A 19,562-nucleotide genomic window follows, 5' to 3' on the forward strand; every position below is an offset into this window, starting at 1 on the left:
GGTAAACAGGAAGAAAAGAAACCAGAAGAGAAGACGGGGATCTGACAATGAACAAAGGAAAGCTATTCGTATATTAAGAGGGAAGTAATAACCAACACAAAACAGGCAAGTGGCAACGAGTAACTAAAGCCTGGCGTGAAGCAAGGGCATGAAGCAACAATATGTGAAATGAACAAAGAAAAACTTTCCAGAATAAAACAAGAAGTCAAGTTAACAGATGCAGACAATCCAAAAGTCACAAATAAAAATAAAAAAAAATGCTGAACAAATATAAGCCAAATCCAGATACCATGATATAGTTCAAAAGCCAGTGTCCATGTTCATGTCTGTGAAGGTACTGTAATTCTGAGAGATATACTGTACATAAGACCTTAAAGCAACATGTGCTGCTATCCGGAAACGATGTTCTTTACTGAAGACTTTGCTTAAGTTCAAAAGACAATATCAGACCACATGCTGCATCTCTTACAACGGCACTGTAATAAAAGAAGTCGAATTCTAAACATCTGGCATCTTACGATACAAAGATTAAAAGATAGGAGGCCTCAAACTGTAAAGGGGAAATCCTTTATCAAGCAAGAATGGGAAAACATTTTGCTTTTAAACCTACAAAAGTTGATCTCACTTCCAAATGTTCGCAGTTTGAAGAAGTGATGCAGTCCAGTGGTAAGCATGCTGTGTCCCAGCTTTTATATTAATTTTGCAGCAATCAGATCTAAATAGTATATATTTGAGTATAAAGAAATAAATTCTCTAATTTCCATCTGCATATTTGTCTATTTTCTATTGAATGCAGCATTCAAATTATTTAAAAAGCTTTCTATTTTCATTTCAAATTAACACACCATACTGACTTTTTTGGAAACTAGGTTAAACGTATCCCGTTCCAAAAGGTTGCTAGTTCATCTCCTCTTACAGCTGACTGACCCTGGCAGCTGTGAAAAATGACCTCGCTGATCATATCAGTCATTTCCATCTCTTAGACTTGAAGTCTAAAGATCTTGTAATAAGGGTCTTGTGCCATGTGTGCTGTTGCTATAGAGCGTGAAGATCAGGTGCCCTCCAGTGCTCATGGTCGTTGCGGCAGACTATTCTCAAACACCTCATTGAGCCATTCCTGCTGAGTGGAAAGTGAAGAAAAAGACCATTGTTGTCTACCAAAACTGTGTGATAGTGAGGCTGATAAGCAGTGGGTGAGCTGCTGTATTATAGCATGCAGCCATGAAGCAGAATAAAATCAACAGCCTGAGAGATTGGGCTGTATGTTAAGGGTACGTTTTCTACCTGCACTAGATGACAAATAGTCTCTGAAGTTAATCTGTAGATTATACTGTTGGCATGTGTGGCAAATTATAGTGTAATTATCCACGTGGTTCCCTTTTCTGCTCGTTTAGAAACCAAGGAATGAATATAGAATCCAAAAAGTCTTGAGGTTACATACTCGGACTCACAGGTACATACCCTTATTTAGAAATACCAGCAGCTTAATGCAGTCTGGGGTTAGATTTTACATCTACATTACATTACTTGTTTCAAATGAAGACCAACACACTCCTGCCTTTTTACACATGTAGCCTCTGCTTTAATTTGTAGGCTAGCTTTCATTATATCAGTGTTTGGGCTACTGCCTGTGTGTGGGTTTGTGTCATACAGGAGCACGTATGTGAGTAAGTATGCGTGTAATGTTAATGGTTTCACCAGAGCTCCACTGATGCGGACAGCAGGCCTCCCGTGTCTGTTATGCTTTACTGAGATGTCAAACACAGGTGTGTGAGTGTGTGTTTGTGTTTAACTCTGTTTCAGCGGTCATTCATAAATCAATGCTATCATTCTCCCTGCTATCATCTAGTTTTTTTTACTCTCTCATAATTTGCTGACTTTCATTCCCACTCCCCCTCATCGTCCACCCCCATTCCCCACGAGAGGGTGACAGAGATGAGAACAGAACATCGAGATCGAGATAATGGAGGGAAAACCTGTGAAGGAGGTGAAGTAGCGGGAAATGAACGTGGAACATTATGAGTCATTTAGGGATGACAGAAACAGACAGTCAAGAAGACAAGTCAATGCAGGACGTTGCTCAGTCAGGGATGTAAGTCAGAGAGAGTCTTTTGAACATATAGAATGTCAAATCAAAACAATATACATGTAGAACTCTGTGCATAACCCAATGAGTGGTGTCTTTTCTCTGTTGTGCATGAAACAACTTGTTTTGCCTTACAGTCGAAAGGTCGGTGGTTCAACTCCCGGCTTCCCCGGCCCACATGTCAAAGCGTCTTTGGGCACCCACACATCGCCTACCGATGCATTCATTGGTGAACGAATGTGTATGCATAGAAGAAAGCACTCGCTACGACGTGCTTGTATTAGTGTGTGAGTGAAGCACTTTGAGTGTACTTGTATAGACAAGTATACAAGTACAGCCCATTTACCATTTACCATACACACACCAGGATGCTCATACAACACAAACCATTCACATCCAGCAGCAGTAGCATCCAGAGGTAAGCATGTGGTTGAGAGAGTCTGGACTTAGTTTGGCTTGATAGATGTTTGCCACCAGTTGTCATGGTGATGAGTGGCCAAAAAGCCTCTGGCACAGTGTCATATATAAACCACAGGGAAAATGGAACCAGGGAGTAAGAACAGCACAGGGAAAATAGAGAACAATGCTATAGTTTTTTAAGAGCTAAAAAGCTTGAGAAGTAGAATGGGGCCTTGTGGTAAAGTTACAGTGTATCTATATTTGTTTTATAAAAGTAGAGGCGAAAATAAAAAGAGCTATTTATGGTTTATGAGAGAATGAGTGAATAGAAGGATGAAAGAGAAAATCAGTCGGAGGGGTTGTTATCGGAGGGCTGGTTTTCTGTGGTAAGAAATTTGGAACTGGAGTGTGGTTGAAGTTCCCACAAGAAAAAAACTGAAACCTTTTACAATAGTGTTCATAATACTGATGAAGGGTGCAAACAGTAGAGAATAACTAATTACAGAATGGCTGGAAAGATGGATTTTTATTCTGTCTGGCTATGAAACAAAGCTTAGTATGAAGGAATTATTCAGCACTGCCACCAAGTGCTATCAAGGCTACAACTTACTGGTCTAGTATCTACCTCCAAGAGGACAAGGGTTTCACTACCACAACATGAAGGGATGGCATTACACTGGATTCTGCAGGCTTAGTTTCTGATAATTGGGCTAGTTTCCTATTTTTTACTGAATCCTGGACCACACAATGAGACAAAGAATGAGTTCCAGCTGTTGTGATGACAGGCATCAAAAATAAAAAGATCAATTCAACAAGAGGAAAAAAATAGACGAAAATCATCTTTATTTGTCTGCAAGCTGTTTCTGTTCATTTCAGAGCCTCAATGTAAGACAATAAGTTTAGTAAATTTGTGTTTCTTTAAATAAAATGTGAGCTTTGCCCATTTTTTTTACCCAACTGCTGTGTCCTACACCCAGATCTTGGCGTTCCCATTGGTGCAGAGCTGGAGACAATTAAGACTTGCATATACTGCAAAGTCATTTGACAGAGGACTGAATGCTAAAAGCACACTTTCACATTGCAAATATAGATATTAGAGGGTGTTAGCAGGTTTTTGACCAGTGTGAAAAGGCTTATGTGTCCTCTTGATACTCACATTAGTACACTGTAAATAGTATACATTTACTTACATATTGTATTACAGAATAGGAGAGAAAACACATATAAAGGGCTTAGACAAAGTATAGTGCAACACGGCATCATTACATCATGAATGTTTTAATTTGTGTATGACATCTCTGATTTTTTAGGCCACTGGCGACATTCAGTTTGAATTAATTGGGTACACTTCAGGCTGCATCCTTTCAGAGAACACAGCTAAACCAGACATTTCAGATAAAACTAGAACATTTGTCCTTTATACTATTCATCCATATTAGAAACCTGTCCCAGAAAATATAGGGCAAGGTAGTGTGCTTTTTGGACAGAGCTCATTCAACCATGTAAACTCACACCGTTGGCAAATTTAGAATCACCAGTTAACCCAGCATGCAAGTCTTTGGACTGTGGAAGGATCCAGTGAAAACCCACACAAAAGCAGGTACTCATATGCAAACTCCAAACTGAAATGTTGAGGTTTGAACTTGGAATCTGCACCAGCACAGTACCACCATTTCACCTCATTTATACATAACAATTTAGTAATGTGTTTTTTGAAATGTCATTTTCTGAAACGCTGTTTTTTGTTTATATCTGACCACACGGTGAAGACAAATATTCAGCACATGAGAATAAGAATGTATTGTTGTTACGTAACAACTGGCAGGATAAATATTAATGTATCATGTGATGTAGAAATTATAAAGTAATTTTCAATGTGAAATTATTCTCTTTCTACAGGCTAAAGATTAGTTGGGGTTAGATCCCTCTCTGCTATGCAGCCAAGTTAGCAACCACTGATCAGTTAGAGGTGTAGCTATGATGCTCCACATGCAACATTTTGACCATTAGGTGAATATTTTACCTTGGCCTTCAGGTAGGGTTTGCTTGACACAAAATTTGCGCAAAGATTTGTGGATGTTGTGAATTTATTACTGCAAGAGTCTTTTTGTACATGCTAATCTACTGCACATCTAAATAGCACTTCCTCCAAGTGGACTTTAAGTGGATACTAAAAAAAGAACAGTTATGGTTTCACTGTGCCTGCAGTTGTGTATAGTATTCATGAGGTAAAATAGTCCCTACATATTCAAAGTGCAGTATGCTGCTATAGTTGCCATCATAAATGCATTATGCAGTCAAAAAACATGCAGTAATAATTTGAGTGAAGAAGAAAGCAATTTCAGACACTGCTAGGCATCTTTGCATGCACACATTTAGTAAAAAACACTAAAGTAGAACCCAAGCTGCTGCAATTGTCATTATATTTGCAGGTGTTTAGTCATAAAGCATAACACAGATTTAAAATCTGACCAAATGGCAGCATGAGATGGAAAGTCAGAGTATCATCACAGTTACTTTAACATGTCTTTAGGAGACACATGAATGAGTGTGCAATACTTCACAACGATGCATTAGAGAGTCATTGAGTTAGGTATAAAATATAATAATCCCAAAATCCCCCGGCAATCAGTGCAATAGTTGTTCAAAAATCTCCATATGGATCAAGGTTGTGAACTGAAAAACAGGCCAACATTATCATTTCAAGACCCATGCTCCTGGTGTAACTGGAATCCCACATCTTTGTAGCTCACCAGTGAGTGAATCTGGACACGAGACAAAGAAGAAATCTGACTAAGTTTGATGAGACTAACAGAACAAACATCTGCCAGGGAAAATGAAAGAACAGGTAGAAGAAACTACAGTCTGTGGGAAAATCAGGAGCAGAGATGGAAGAGAAACGGTGAACATATCCAATTTCTCTCCCTAAACCAAGTGGAATCCCCCGCTCGTTGGCCTGGACAAGGTGTGTGTGTGTGTGTGTGTGCACGTGTACGTCAGTGTGTACTTCTGTGAAGGTGCACGAGTAGCTGGTGATCTGGTCGTGTTCCCTGCCCTCGACTCATTTTCTCCAGTGGAATCGCAGAGTTTACAGAAAGACGGTCAGTGCAGATGCAATGGGATGTTGCTAAGTTTGATCCATCCATCCATTTTCTATACCGCCAATCCGTTAATCGGGTAGCGGGTGGGCTGGAGCCTATCCCAGCAGTCATTGGGCGAAACGCGGGGTACACCCTGGACAGGTCGCTAAGTTTCATGTCAGGTCAAATTTATTTAGAAACCGCTCTTTAACATAAAACATTCAACACATCCCGTCGTCCAGGGTAACAAATAACATTCATTAGACACACAAGTGGGACAAGTTAAATATTATCTGTGAAGATCTGTGTCATGTTGTGGAGGCGGAACAGAAAATAATATACCATGACACTCTGTAATTTAAGATGAAATGCATCAGAGGATCACATTTCATCAGATTTCCACTCAGCCTCCAGTAACATCAGAAAAGACTTCTACAGGAACTAGATATCTATCTATATATTTGTTTGAATTTCTCACACAGTCTTGTCATCGTTATTCATCAACGTTCAAGCTCTGACAGATAGTTAAGACAAGCGTCCATATTGCTCTTATGATTGTCCTCTTCCTTGTCTGCTATGTTCTATTCTTATTTCTTATTCTATTTTTTTGCCTTTTTAAAATATGCACTGGAGGTCTGAAATGTTCTAGAGATGTTCTGGAGCGATGGCATGAAAGAACACGAATGTCTGCAACATTCACTCTACATTTCCTTCTGAGATTTTCCACACAGCCCTTGGTAAAAATCTCCGGAACGTCTGAGGAAAATATCCCGGAGAATTTGCAGCCACTGTGTGAGTGAGTGTGTGACTGTGCACACATAGGCCTTGCACTCAAGCAGATGCAGAAACCATGCAGCTGGTTTTGAGTTTCAGTTGGCTGCCTTGGACCAACTGTCACTGGATGGGGACCTCACTTCTGCCCCTGAGGTCAAGACTGTTAAGTCCTCAGAGTAGGTCGGGATGTTTTGAGTTGGAAGTGATTTTGTGACACAGGGTTGTCTGGTTGGCAGGGAGGTCCAGACTGCAGGGAGCCCATCTCTTAAGGGCTACCCTTAGAACCCTACCGGTTATAGGCACGTTAATGCTTAAATCATTGTCTGATGTTAAGAACATGCAGTAAAGTACAGACACCAGGGAGCTTTAGGTTGTTCAACATTACACACTCTTCTCAACGAAGTGACCATTTAATGGAAAAAGCAGAGAGAGCTTTAAGAATCTGAGTAGCAGCAAATGTCCTCCCTTTGAGAATCATCATTTTAAGATTATCTTGTAATACTTTGTTATTGTAAAATATCACTTATGGTTATTTTAGAGAAGAGGGTTAGAAACGGCCAAAAACCTCTGACACCCTGATACAGGCTAGACTACCTCAAAAGGACATCAATTTTACACAATTGAGACTGTTTACAGGTCTTGTGGAGCACAACTGGAGGCATCAAATGTCCCTGCACAAACTGCAAGAAAGTTTTATGCTTTCAGATTGTGTGAGTTGGGACCGAAATTTACAAGTCTGAAAACAAGAATAAATCTGGAAATATGGAGTTACAAGTGGGCTACCAGACCTCTTCAGCCAGCCGCATGCCTCTGCTTGTGGCTAGTGGCTCATGGTTGCATTAGCTGTTACTGACAAAACATAACACATTGAAATCTGAAGGGTTGGTGCTGGATTGTATCAGCTGTGGTGACAGACCCGACTTACCCAAACCGCAACAATCAATCACAGCAAGCACAGGCCAGTCCCAAACTATCTGAGGTTCAGTTGCATTGTGGGTAATTCATGCCTAAGGTATTGTTGAGAACTACTACTGCATATGAAGTAAAGAGCCAGTATTTCCCCTTAGTGTTAACCCATTTAAAAAAAACTGTAAATCACAAGTTTATAGAGGTATGGGAAGACAATGCTGAATCTGTGGGGTAACACAGAAATATTGGGAACACTCATGTCACGATTTAAGTTTTGATTCATGTCTTGTCTCGTCATTTCCTGTCTTATTTTGAAAGCACTAACTTCCCTCTCGTTTCAGGCATCTTGCCCTTCCTCCTGTGTTAAGCATCTGATTGTCTTCCCTGATTCCCAAAGTGTTTCCACCTGTTCCCCATGGCTCCTCATGTGCTCAAATAGTCTGTGTCTCCCTTGTCTTGTGCCAGTGTGTTGTGTTTCTGTTCATGAGCCTCACTCTAGCGTCTTGTTCCACAGTTTCCACGTCCCTAGTTTCCACAGCCACATAATCCTCGAGCCTGCAGTGAGCGATCCTCCTGCAGAGCATATACAGAGAACTTTGTTGTAATTTATTCTTTAAGCCATAGCTTTAGTTTTTACCACGGTAAGTTTCATAGCCTGGTTTTGTTCCTCCCATTTGGAGAGATTTTGAGTTCTTAATGTTTCATAGAAACCTCCGCTAGTAGAGCGATTATTTGTGTTATATTCTATATAAGAATATAACACTTATTCTTTTGTTTAAGTCCACCTCGTTAGGAGAGCTTGAGTTTATTTATTATCTTTAATAGCCCTTTGTTTTCCTCCTAGAGAGGAGAGGTTTTTGGTTTGGTCATTTTCATAGCTGCACTCTCCTCATCCATAGTTATTGAGGAGAGTGCTCAGGAGTTTCACAGCCTCTTGGTTTGCTCTGCCTGGAGATCCTCAACCTGCTGTTTATCATAAATAAACATTTTGACATTGAACTGACCCTGCATCTGTGTCCTGAGGCCGACAACTCATCTACAAATATACTCAGAAATATCAGCTTAAGTGCTGCTGCTAAATAGTAATCCATCCCTTATTTTCTGTTGATCAAACTATATATTTTCTTTTTATTTTCCTATGATTGCTGAAGCAAACTGTGCATAAAAGGGCTGTTTGTTTATTTTTTTGCCACCGTGAGCTTAATTTTAATATTAACATCCCAGAGAACTGCCTCCCATCTTGCTACTCTCTGTCGTCTCTTCTTCTTCACCTCTCCCAATATGTATGAAGGGCAGGCTTGTGTGTCGTAACAGGGGGCTTACTATATGTTTGAGTTTTTCTAGCCCACACCCTTCCTTGCTTTGCTTCTTCCCTTCTCTCTCCTCTCCCTCTTTTCCCTCAGACTGAACTCCCTTTTTCCTCAGAGGTTGCCTCTGGTCACTTTGTTTATCCGTCTTCTTGAGGCCTCCCTTTTTTCTCCTTCCAATCTCCTTTTCATAAAATAATAACCTGACTCAGCATTGGAGGCAACTCCTGTCATGTCCACAGCATTTCCAACTCAATATTTTGCACGTTTTCCACTCATACCCATTGCTGTTTTGACTCATATAAAAGCAAAAAACATCTTGAGAAATACAAATTTTCTTTCCTGCCAATATCTTGATGAGAGGATGTTACTCTCTCTACATCATAATATGAAGTATCAAGAAATAATCAGACACACAAACCCCCCATATGCCAGTAGTTTTTTGAATGATTAAGAAATAGTGGGACATTACCTGGTCATCTGCAATGCTTTGGAGGTTGTTATTTTACATTTTGACCGTCCTAGTGTTTCTCCCTGTTTCTGGTACTCATGTCAAAGCAGTTGTCAAGGGTGTAGTTTAGAATTTAATACATTATAAGAGAGGCATCCATTTTCTCTTTTAACTCTGCAGCAAAACGAATTAGTACAAAAAGCCAGGAAGAACGTAACGCACGTTGTTTTTTTTAAATATGTGCTAATTTTCTTTTTGATAAATGCAACAGGTTTCAAAATAGTTGGGACACAAGCATTTTTGTCACTGTGTTGCATCACCTTGAAGTTTGGACCCTGAGGAGACAGGCTGTTGTATCTTTGAGAGTGATGCAAACAAGTGTTAGAGGGATTTTTACCACAACACCTTCACATGTCAATGAAGGTGAACAGAGTCAATGAACAGAATCACAGAGATTCTGCACATGAGCCAGGAGGCACCATCTGCCAGGCCACTTGTTATTTATGGACAGAGTGATACACTAACAAGTAGCTAATGAACCCTTTGTCCACCCAAGGTGACAATCATAATACAGAGTTGTTAATGGCCCTTATTGGCGCTTAATCTAGATCTTGACAACTTCTTCTTGTTCAATAAGAGTTTCTCTAAGTGCAATAACAGGGACCAGAAGGGGGGTTGAAGGGTCACGAAAGAGCAGCATGGGGGAACTCCAGGAAGCTCAGTGTTTAAAACCATATTAGAGTAATAACATACAGATGGTACTGAACAGGGACATTGTACTTCCTTTTTTTTCAAGGATACGGAGAATACAGAGTAATCGAATCACACATGGCTCCTACCACATACAGAGCAACCTTAAATACCTGAAACTGAATGTATGGATCCACCTCGTCATGATGTGTTTCTTCTCAGCCTTATTCAGATGGTTAAGATGAAACACATGACACGCAGAAGTTTAGTCTGGACTCTCTCCCAACAAAAATTTCGCTAGCTTGATATAGCATTTTAGCTGCACGTAAGTTTTCTATATTCCAGAATCTGCCAAAAGTTTTTAGCGGGTGACGGATCTAGACTGCAGGCAGAGGGTAGTTCCGCATTGTCTTGCTGAAATAACCAAGACCTTCCAGACTGCAGCATATGCTGCTCCAAAACCTGTACAAAAAACATGGCAAAACATTGAAAACATCCCAAGTTCTTTTGTAGCTGCACCCCATAAACAAATATATATATATATATATATATATATATATATATATATATATATATATATATACATATATGGTCAAGTCAAATTAAATTTCTCTGAATCACATGAATACTTGGCGGCAGCAGAGAAAAGAAGTGTTGTTGTGATGTGTTACCTGTGGAATACCGTAACCTTATTTTTTTATGTCTTCCAGAGTTTTGTGAGTGTTTCAACATAGACGTAAAGCATCCGCGAATTTTCACCGGGCCAGAGGACGCCCTGTTTGGCTTCTCTGTTTTACAGCATGAAGCCGATGGAGAGAAATCGTAAGTGTGTGTGAGGGAAACAAAGGGAAAGAGGCCCTGCTCATGAAACAATCCGAATATCTACACATACAAAAAGATGCCGGGTGCTATGTTGATGATAACTGAGTCATTTTGTTGAAGGATGCTGGTTGGTGCTCCGTGGGACGGGCCGCCCAACAACAGGAAAGGAGATGTGTACAAATGTGTTGTGGGAGAGGAGAGGAACTCACAGTGTAGCAAAGTCAATCTAGGTGATGAAAACAAATAACCTGAACTAAAGCAATATCTCTGAAAATCATTCATAAAGGTTCACATGTTATATCCCAGTGTTAAACCGCTCTGTCTCTCTGTCACACATCAGGTGAGACTGCTCTGAAGAACGTCTCTAAAAACCTCAGGAATTCTCACTTGGGAATGACCCTCACACCAGATTCGCCAGATGGCTTCCTGGTAAGTGGTCAAAACTCTTTATCACAAGGCTTTTTTGATTTTGCTACATGTGAGGTGGGCTGGTATGTGAGGGCTTGAAGGGATGTGGTGAGACAAGGTTGTTTGTTTGACAGAAATGTAATGAATCAGCTCTCTTGGTAGGTCTCTATTTGACCATATATGGTTACCCTCTCTTCCAATTCTTTTCCTTACCTTTTGAGATTTGGCATGTATATTTAAAAAGTTAAAAACAGACGAGCTGAAGTCTTGCTTAAAGAAGGCACATTCTTTTATGTCTCAATGGATCACACATATACTGAGGCATAAGCTCTGTTTATAAGATTATTCGAAATGCATCATAACAACTTCTCTAATGCAAATCATCAGTCAAGATACAAGTCATGCAGGTCTGAATGAGAATTATTTTAGAGCTGCTAAAGGCACTCAACTGGTTTCTGCAGCAACACAGTTTGTAATCTTAGACAATTTGCCTTCCAAAATATTATTTACCGGCCATAAAATTTAACAATTTCATTTTTATCATCCTTTCAAGAGGCAATTATAATTAGATGATTTCAGAATTTCAGTTATATTCTAAACTAAACAAAAAGAAAGAAAAAAAACACGACAAATTAATCAAATTGTTGTACTGTCATTCATGTTCTTCCCATCCAAAAACATTAACCATTGTTAAACAGAAATAACTACCAATAAGAAGCTGCTCCTTGAATTGCTGACATCTCTGTAAGTACGGTGAAGGTGATATTACACTCAGCCTGTATGCATGGAAAACACAACACTGTAATTATGAAATGATGTGATCCTATTTTATTTACCTGCCAAACCCAAAATTCTATCAATATTTCTAACCCAATTAATCAGCTGAATTGTTGAATTAAAGCTCTCAGAGCCCGAGGTAGCATCTTCAGGTTTTATCCATCTGACAGACTTCAAACTAAAATGTATTAATTTTGCTCTGATAGTCTACTTTTTAACCAGCTTCAACAAGTGTTTCCTATTCAGCTTGATACAACAGCTGGTCACTTATCTAAATCATTGCTGAATCACTGTTCAGATGAAATGTTTCGGCTTCAGTTCATGTAAAATTTCAGAACAAGGGATGTTCACCTCTTGTTCTGCTTTTAAGTTACTGTATATTCTACAATAAGTGACGTTGTTGTGCTTGAAGTACATTGATATTGTTAACAGATGTGTGTCAGCCACTAAGTCCAATCTGATATGCCTCTGAGCAGTCTGTTTTATAACTCTTGTCTATTTCCAGTTTAACTTTACAGCTCTGATAATCACAGCTTTTTCGCCTTATTGTTGCTCTCCGGTCCTAATTTCTCCGCTCATGAAGCCTCTGGCTCGCAGGCAAAAACACTGCTGCTTTAGCTAAGAGTGTGTGTTATGAGTGTGTTTCTGGATGACTGGATGTTTATGTATGTGTTGAGCAAGTGTGCGTGTGTGTTTTGGTGTCTACCAGGGGTTTAGTGCTACTTCGGGTGTGGAGTCGTGTACAGTTCACCAACTCTTGCCAGTTTTGGCCACTTTAATGTGAGTGTGTTAAAGTGTGTGCGTGCGTATGCATGTGTCCGTGAGTGTTTATGTTAACCCCAGTGGTCAGGTCTATAACAGGATCGGAATGCGTCTCCGGCCTTTTGTTAATGACAGGCCTACCAAAAGCCAAAGCACCTCTTTTGCTTTTCTCCATCTTCTCCCTCCGTGGTTTCCTCTCATCCCTCTCTCCATCTCTTCTTCACTGCCTGTCTGTGTGCTGGAGGAGAAACCCGTTCATAATGACAGGGCAAGAAAAACCAGGATGTTTCTCTTTCTGTCATTCTACCCCCATTTCACCCCACTTTCAGTCTCTTTCTTTTGTCTCTTGGTGGCTGAATTTCTCTTTTATCTCCTCCCTTTGCGCTCCCCCCATACTTTTCCTCTTAGTATGAAAACCAAATAAACGGCATGCTTTGAAAACAGAATTTTTTTTATAGGATGCCCCCTTGACACCCCTCCAGGCCCCCACCCTACATTTAGCACAATCAGATTTAAATTGCTTCGCTGGTCTTGTGCTCCAGCTCTGTTAAACCGCTCATGACAACAGTGACTGCCAGCATGTCAACAATAGTCTCCCCCTTTCTGTCTCCCCCTCATTTTTCTGTCCTCAAAACCACAGTGTTGTAGTTTTTCCATGACTTATTCCCTCTTATAACTTGTTTTCTTTTTGTTCCTTTCTGCTGGTACTGTGTGTGTGGGTGTGTGAGAGTTTATACGTGGGACACTTGGCCACGTTTGCCTGTGTATTCAAACTCTTTGATAACAATCAAAATACCTCATCTTGCGAGCAGAACACAAAAACTTTCAAACTGCTCAAATTAACTGTAGCTGCCCCTGAAATTGCTTCACCTGTAAAACAGATGCTGTTCTGTGTGTTTGTATGTGTCCCTGTGCGTGTGTTTGTGTGTGTGCTTGTGTTTGGCAGGCATGTGCCCCTCTTTGGTCAAAGGAGTGCGGTACATCTATGTTCAGCAACGGCATCTGTGCCTCTGTCAGCGATGATCTAAAACCAAGAAAGCCCATCGCTCCAACTGTGCAAAGTAACCACACATTTACACACACATTTATACACCCTGAAGCAAAAAGCCATGCTACTTAGGCCTGCTTTAACCAGCCACATATCTGGATACTCCCACTTGTGGCAGGGTGCCCCACATACATGGATATCGTGATCGTGCTGGATGGCTCCAACAGTATCTACCCCTGGTATGAGGTCCAGAACTTCCTCAGCAACATCCTTAGCAAGTTCCACATCAGCTCAGACCAGATGCAGGTAAAAACACAAGTCGATGTCTTTTAGCTTTGCCTGTAAATATTATTTACATTAGTAATGGAAACTTGTGGGTTTGAATCTGAGCGATTCTCTTTCTAAATTCCCTGGGACTCTTTTGCTGTTGCCCAGAACAGGAAGACAAGCTTCACAGTAGCCCTTTGAATGAAAACATGAACAAAGTGATGTTAAGAGCAAGTTTAGCAAATATGACCACAACAAATTGCTGCAGTAACGTAAAGGGACATGAGCCTAAAGCTTGAAGCGGAGTGGAAGTTGGAGGGGATGGATGTAGGAGCATTATTATGAGCTAACCAAGAGGAGTGAGAGGGGGTTTGAGTTATGAAAAGGGAGGGTGGGGGGTAAAGGGTAGCAGGCAATGTGAGGTGAAGAGGAAATACCTCTGGTTTTTGAATGAATTCAAAAATTCCCCAACAGTGCTGTTTGCTTTAAGAACAGGACTGGTACTTAAAGAGATAGTTCACCCCAGAAACAAGTCTCAGATGTTACTTTCCATAATCATGTGCAAGAGCAACCATGAACATGTGGCATTGCTGAAATACTTGTGTTTGTGTGTTTTCAGGTTGGCATACTGCAGTATGGTGAGATAGCACTTCATGAATGGTTTCTGAAGGATTACCAGACTACACAGGAGGTGGTGGAGGCCGCCAAGAACATCAGCCGACAGGAGGGACGTGAGACGCGCACTGCATTCGCCATCCAAAAGGCCTGGTATGCCTGTCAGTCACTGCTACTGACTGATCTTTCTTGCTCTCATGCTGTAGATTTGGCCGGTTAACTGGAAACTGTCATGCCATTTAGATCTCTGAGTAACATTCTTGGTGGTTTGTCTCTAAATATAACAGTGGAGAATTTGTTGTTATAATCAGGTTTATTTTCTTCAAGTACATTCTTCCCTCTGTGCTGCACACTACATTTGATTTATGGTCAGATCAGACGATGAAAGGATTAAACTGTGTAAAATATTTTTCTGTTTAACGTATCACCAGTCATGGCTCTACATAAAATATGTTGTAGCTCTTGGTCTGTAAAGGGGTGCAACACTAGTGAGGATGCCAGCTTCATTACATTCCCATTCATGCTGACATAGTGTAAGAGGTGTCTTACACCCTGGACAGCCATTCACGCTCACATTCAAAACATTCTCATACAATTATCAACCAACCTAACATGCATGTATTTGGCCAGTGGAAGGGAACCAATGCAAGCACAAGGACAAATTGGGCTAAAGGAAAGCTGGGCAAAATGACCCACTTGGTGGTGAATATAGTCAAGCATTTAGCATTAGCTTGATAGTTTTCTCAGGGACCAAAAACAGAGCCAAAAAGAAATAACAACAGAAGACATTTTTGCTATGTAAACACTAATACATCTCTTAAGTTTTGTTTTTCCATGTCTACTGGACGGGTAATTAAAGCAACTCTTAAATATCATGGTTTTCTTATCAAATTTCTTTAATTAATACATTTAGAGCTTGTGGTGCTGCTCCCTAAATCACAAAAAAATCTGTTCATTTAGCTCTCCACACCTTCATAACTTATCTTTGGAAAAGTATGTTAGAGAGAAAATAAACTGGTAACCCGAGTCTAAAGAAACAGTTCTACAGGTTGAGACTCACTGACGGAGTGAATAGTCCTGAAATTTCTCTTTCGCTTAAAAATAAAATTCCTGCTTTATTAAAGTCATACCCACATAGCGCACCACACCCAGACCTGATGTGTGGCCACAACTGCCATTTTGGGAGGTATGCCTTGGAGCTGCGTTCTGCTTTCATACACACAGACACAAGCACACAGGTAATTGGAGAGTTCCTGCTTTCTGGTACATTTAAAGGTAAAAGTTGGACAGTTATAGAGGGAACATTTAAAAGAAGTAGTAACTGGAAATGGAAGAAGTAAAAAGATACAACTTAGCTATCAAAACGCCATGATTAGAAGTCCAGTCAACACTCTGTTCTCTTTAACTCTCACTGTCACAGTCAGTCCTCTCTCCCTGTCAGATGGAAAAAAAGACTATCAAAATACTTAACAAGGCTAGAAGGCAAGAAGCAAATAAAACAGAAGTTGTTACTCAGAAGCCATTTTTTGATTTCTGAAGTGAAAGCTTTCTCATTTACCCAAAATTGGTTTCAGATTACAGAAAGAAAACACGAGGTCAAGGCAGCATGACTTCTCATAGAGAAGTTCTTATGAAAAGACAACAACTTACAGTATGACTGAATTCAAATAAACACATTTACTCCCAAACACCCATACACATGTACAGATTGACAGATAGCATCATCGGCATTGAGAAGGAGAGTGACGGGGTAGAAAAACAGTGAGATTAGCTGAGCTGGGCTGGATTACTGCTGGCTCAGCACGCCTGCAGGTGTGGCAAGGCCTGGTCAGCCAAGTGGTGCGCCTGCAGCTGTAAAAATACACACAGAGACCCATACAGTACACACATACACAAATGAACATCTACATAGACATCAGGGACTGACACATTACACATTAAATTCATATATGCTGCCTTTTAGGTGTACTCTCAGGCACTAGCTCTCACAACATTCATTCTGTGACCTCCTAACCTCAACTTTAACCCTTGTAACTGCATGGTCAACATTTAACCTTTAACTCTAACCTTGTCCTTATTATAAACTTAACCATGACCCACTAACTTAGCTGAAAGAGATTTAAAAAGAGCCAACAGAAGACATATGCAAACTGTTCAATCTCTCAAAGTGAGTTACACGGGGTTACGGCTTTAGACTAGAAAAAAACAGGAATTCAGATTGTACCTCAAATGAACTTTCTCTGAGTTTGGACTGTTTGGGACCTGATGGCAGCATGAATGCTAGTTTAGAACAATGATTGATTAATCTTTCACACCCAAATTGGTAGAAACAAAGCCTACAAATGTGATGTGAGGAAACTAAGCAAAGCTTCATAATTATTTGTTGATTCATAAACTTAATCTAAGAAAAGGTGACAAACCCAAAAACACACCTTGAGGACAACTGAATGGTTTCTGCATTAAAATACTATGTTAACAAGCCAAACTAACCTAAAATGTGCGCACGGGGAAACCAATGCTGCTTTAGACAAATGCCAAATGAAGGCAAAGCAAGTAAAGATCCCAACTGCAGCGTTGTATTGGTTGTATTGGCCTTTACTTGTTTATGGGAAGCAACTGAACATGGACCTGACCTGAAGCTGAACTTCCAAAAAGCTTAAAAGCAGCTCTTTAGGTACAAATGTGACCCTTCTAACACTCAAAGTATTTTATAGCTTCTTTCGGTGCATATGGCAAGCTACACTGAGTAATTGCAGGTATCTATAATTCAGTATTTTTAATGCAATTTTTCATGCCAAGTCAAGAGGCCACTGACAGGTTTTATCACTACAGCCTGTACACAGCTGGAACTGTCAACAAGAAATACAAAGAACGGCTTCCTATTTTGTTGTAACGTCTAAATAGCTCATCAACATTATTAACCAGTGCATCTCTAGTGCTAGACACTGCTTAAATGCTTTGATGAACCAACACCCAATGAAAATCCTTGCATGGACAGCTATTTCAGGCTGTTTTTGACAGTGTTTTAGGGCTAATGATAAGTAAACATTATGTTGCTGATATCCGTAATTCTAATTCCAGACAGTTATGCTAAGGTAATAAATCTCAAAAGCATACATACAAGCATACATGGTAATAAAGTAGTATGTATATTTCCTGTGCATTTGGGAGATGAGTGTCATTTCGTCATGTAAATGACATGAGAGGCAGCTTGAATGCAGACTTGTTGACTGCTTCATTAACATCAAACAACCTTCTACAGTTGGATTAGCCACTGAATTCTTTAGTTCTCCATCCGTCTGAGACACTCTTACTCACCCCCACACAAAAACACACACACACAGACCGCTGTGCCGTGTCATTACCACACTGCTGTGACTCTATAAAATGGGTTGTAAATACAGCCAGGCCTCCCAATTAGCTCAGCTCACTTTCTCTGTTCTTTCATCTCCCTTTCCCCTGATGTTTTATTTTTACTTCTCTGACTTGTTTCCATTTGTCTTGTCTGTCTTTTTTCCTCCTTTATGTTCTCATCCAACTGCAGTCATCTGTGTCTCTGCACTTACCAGCTGTTTACTCCATGTTATGATTTATGAAAAATATAATCATTGAGAACAGTGCAGAAAGATTTGTGCTGTTCTCTTTCTCTCCATTTTCTTCGTGGACATATTTAATCAGTTTGTTTTTTTCTCTCTCATCTTCATCAATCTTTTCTTTTATTTGTTCCTCTTCCTTATAATGCCTTCACTCCTCTGTTCTGTTTTTCTTCTCCTTCTCTGCACCCTATGTAATTTGCAGTCTGCATAAGGGAAATGGTTGTTTTTAACTGTGAGTTTCTTGTGGCTGACCACAATGTTATATTTAGGCAAGGGCTGCAGTTAGGCCTGAAAATGACTGAGATCACTTGCACTGACTCCTCTCCTTCATCCAGTGTGTGTGTGTGTGTGTATGCTGGTCTGAGGCTTACCAACCATATTCAACGCTTGAAGCAGGTCCCAGTGAAAACAGGTTTTTCTGCAGACAAACAGGGTGTGGCTTGAGTCTGCTCATGCATTTGTCTTCTCTGGATAATAGCACAACTGGAAGGTAATGCACAGGTTTGGTCACTGTGTGCAATGACACATACTGCTTACAGTGACCAAATTGAGTCAAGCGGCAGCTGAGGCATGTGTGTCAAGTGTCCCAAATAAAGGTGGGAAAAGGATATGAACTGGGCCATTTATAACATGCTTGATAGGTGGAAACTCAAATCAGCTGTCTGAGTGTTATTTAAGCTATCCATTTTCACAGAGAAGCACTTGATATTGTATATTATTTCAGAGGATGTTTGACATTTCAGGAACCGAAGTGACTGGATACTCTTTGGTTTCCTCCCCTTCACTCGTTTCATGACTACATTTGAATTCTCTCCTTCCATCCTGCTTCCTATTTCAGATCATTTCAGCAGGGTCAACATGACAGAATTACATATCATCCAGCTTCATTGGTCCCACTTTCTGTCTTTGTAGCACAGAGGCATTCAGTGCTGAGCATGGAGCAAGGGAAGGCGCCACCAAGGTGATGATTGTGGTGACAGACGGAGAGTCCCATGATGGGGAGGACCTGCCAGAGGCTCTAGAGAACTGCGAGAGCAGAAACATCACCAGATATGCCATCGCTGTGAGTATATTTTTCAAGTATGGACAAGTGCAACCCTAAACGATACATACTGCTCATGGCTCTTGGCACTGAGATTACTGATTCAGGATCTCTTACGACTCACTATAGTGGGAAACACAAAAGCAACTGACCAACATTACCAGTGGGGTGTACAGAGAATCAGTGACATTCCTGATACATTGTGCAAACGTGGTACAGTCACTTTATCCACCACAAGTAACCACACAATATTACCACCACTCCTCCAAAATAACATCCCCAAATTACCAAATGAACCCTTTGGGTCTACTAAAATAGTAAAATAGGCGACTGGAAACAAAAAGTCTTCCTGTCCAGCCCCACCCTTCAACACACAGAAATGCACGGAGTGGTAATATCTTGAGTGGTTAGCATCACAAGGGCAGACAGACTCTAATGGCATGAGCCCTCCCTGTCCCAAATGAGAGGCTGGAGAACCTTCAGACTCTGCTGGAGCCACAGAAGGGGAGAAAGGGGGCCAAACATGAAGGCAGGGTAGCTAAGTGCAATTTTAGAAGATTGCATGAACTGATCTGGGAGTGGCTGTGGC

The 19,562-nt window shown here is 40.5% G+C and overlaps 1 protein-coding gene across 1 annotated transcript in view; it reads left to right on the forward strand.

Annotated features, from left to right (window-relative positions):
- The window catches only part of itga10 (integrin, alpha 10), a 29,914-nt gene that overhangs the window by 2,490 nt on the left and 7,862 nt on the right, over positions 1-19,562 (forward strand). The window contains exons 2-8 of the mRNA XM_072394192.1: positions 10,407-10,518; positions 10,639-10,748; positions 10,859-10,947; positions 13,412-13,526; positions 13,632-13,759; positions 14,340-14,488; positions 18,844-18,994. Coding sequence (XP_072250293.1) covers positions 10,407-10,518; positions 10,639-10,748; positions 10,859-10,947; positions 13,412-13,526; positions 13,632-13,759; positions 14,340-14,488; positions 18,844-18,994 — 854 coding nt within the window. The remainder of the gene's footprint in view (positions 1-10,406; positions 10,519-10,638; positions 10,749-10,858; positions 10,948-13,411; positions 13,527-13,631; positions 13,760-14,339; positions 14,489-18,843; positions 18,995-19,562) is intronic.

Source organism: Leuresthes tenuis, unplaced genomic scaffold (assembly GCF_036924035.1).
Source record: "Leuresthes tenuis unplaced genomic scaffold, fLeuTen1.0.hap1 SCAF_10, whole genome shotgun sequence".
Classification (NCBI taxonomy): domain Eukaryota; kingdom Metazoa; phylum Chordata; class Actinopteri; order Atheriniformes; family Atherinopsidae; genus Leuresthes; species Leuresthes tenuis.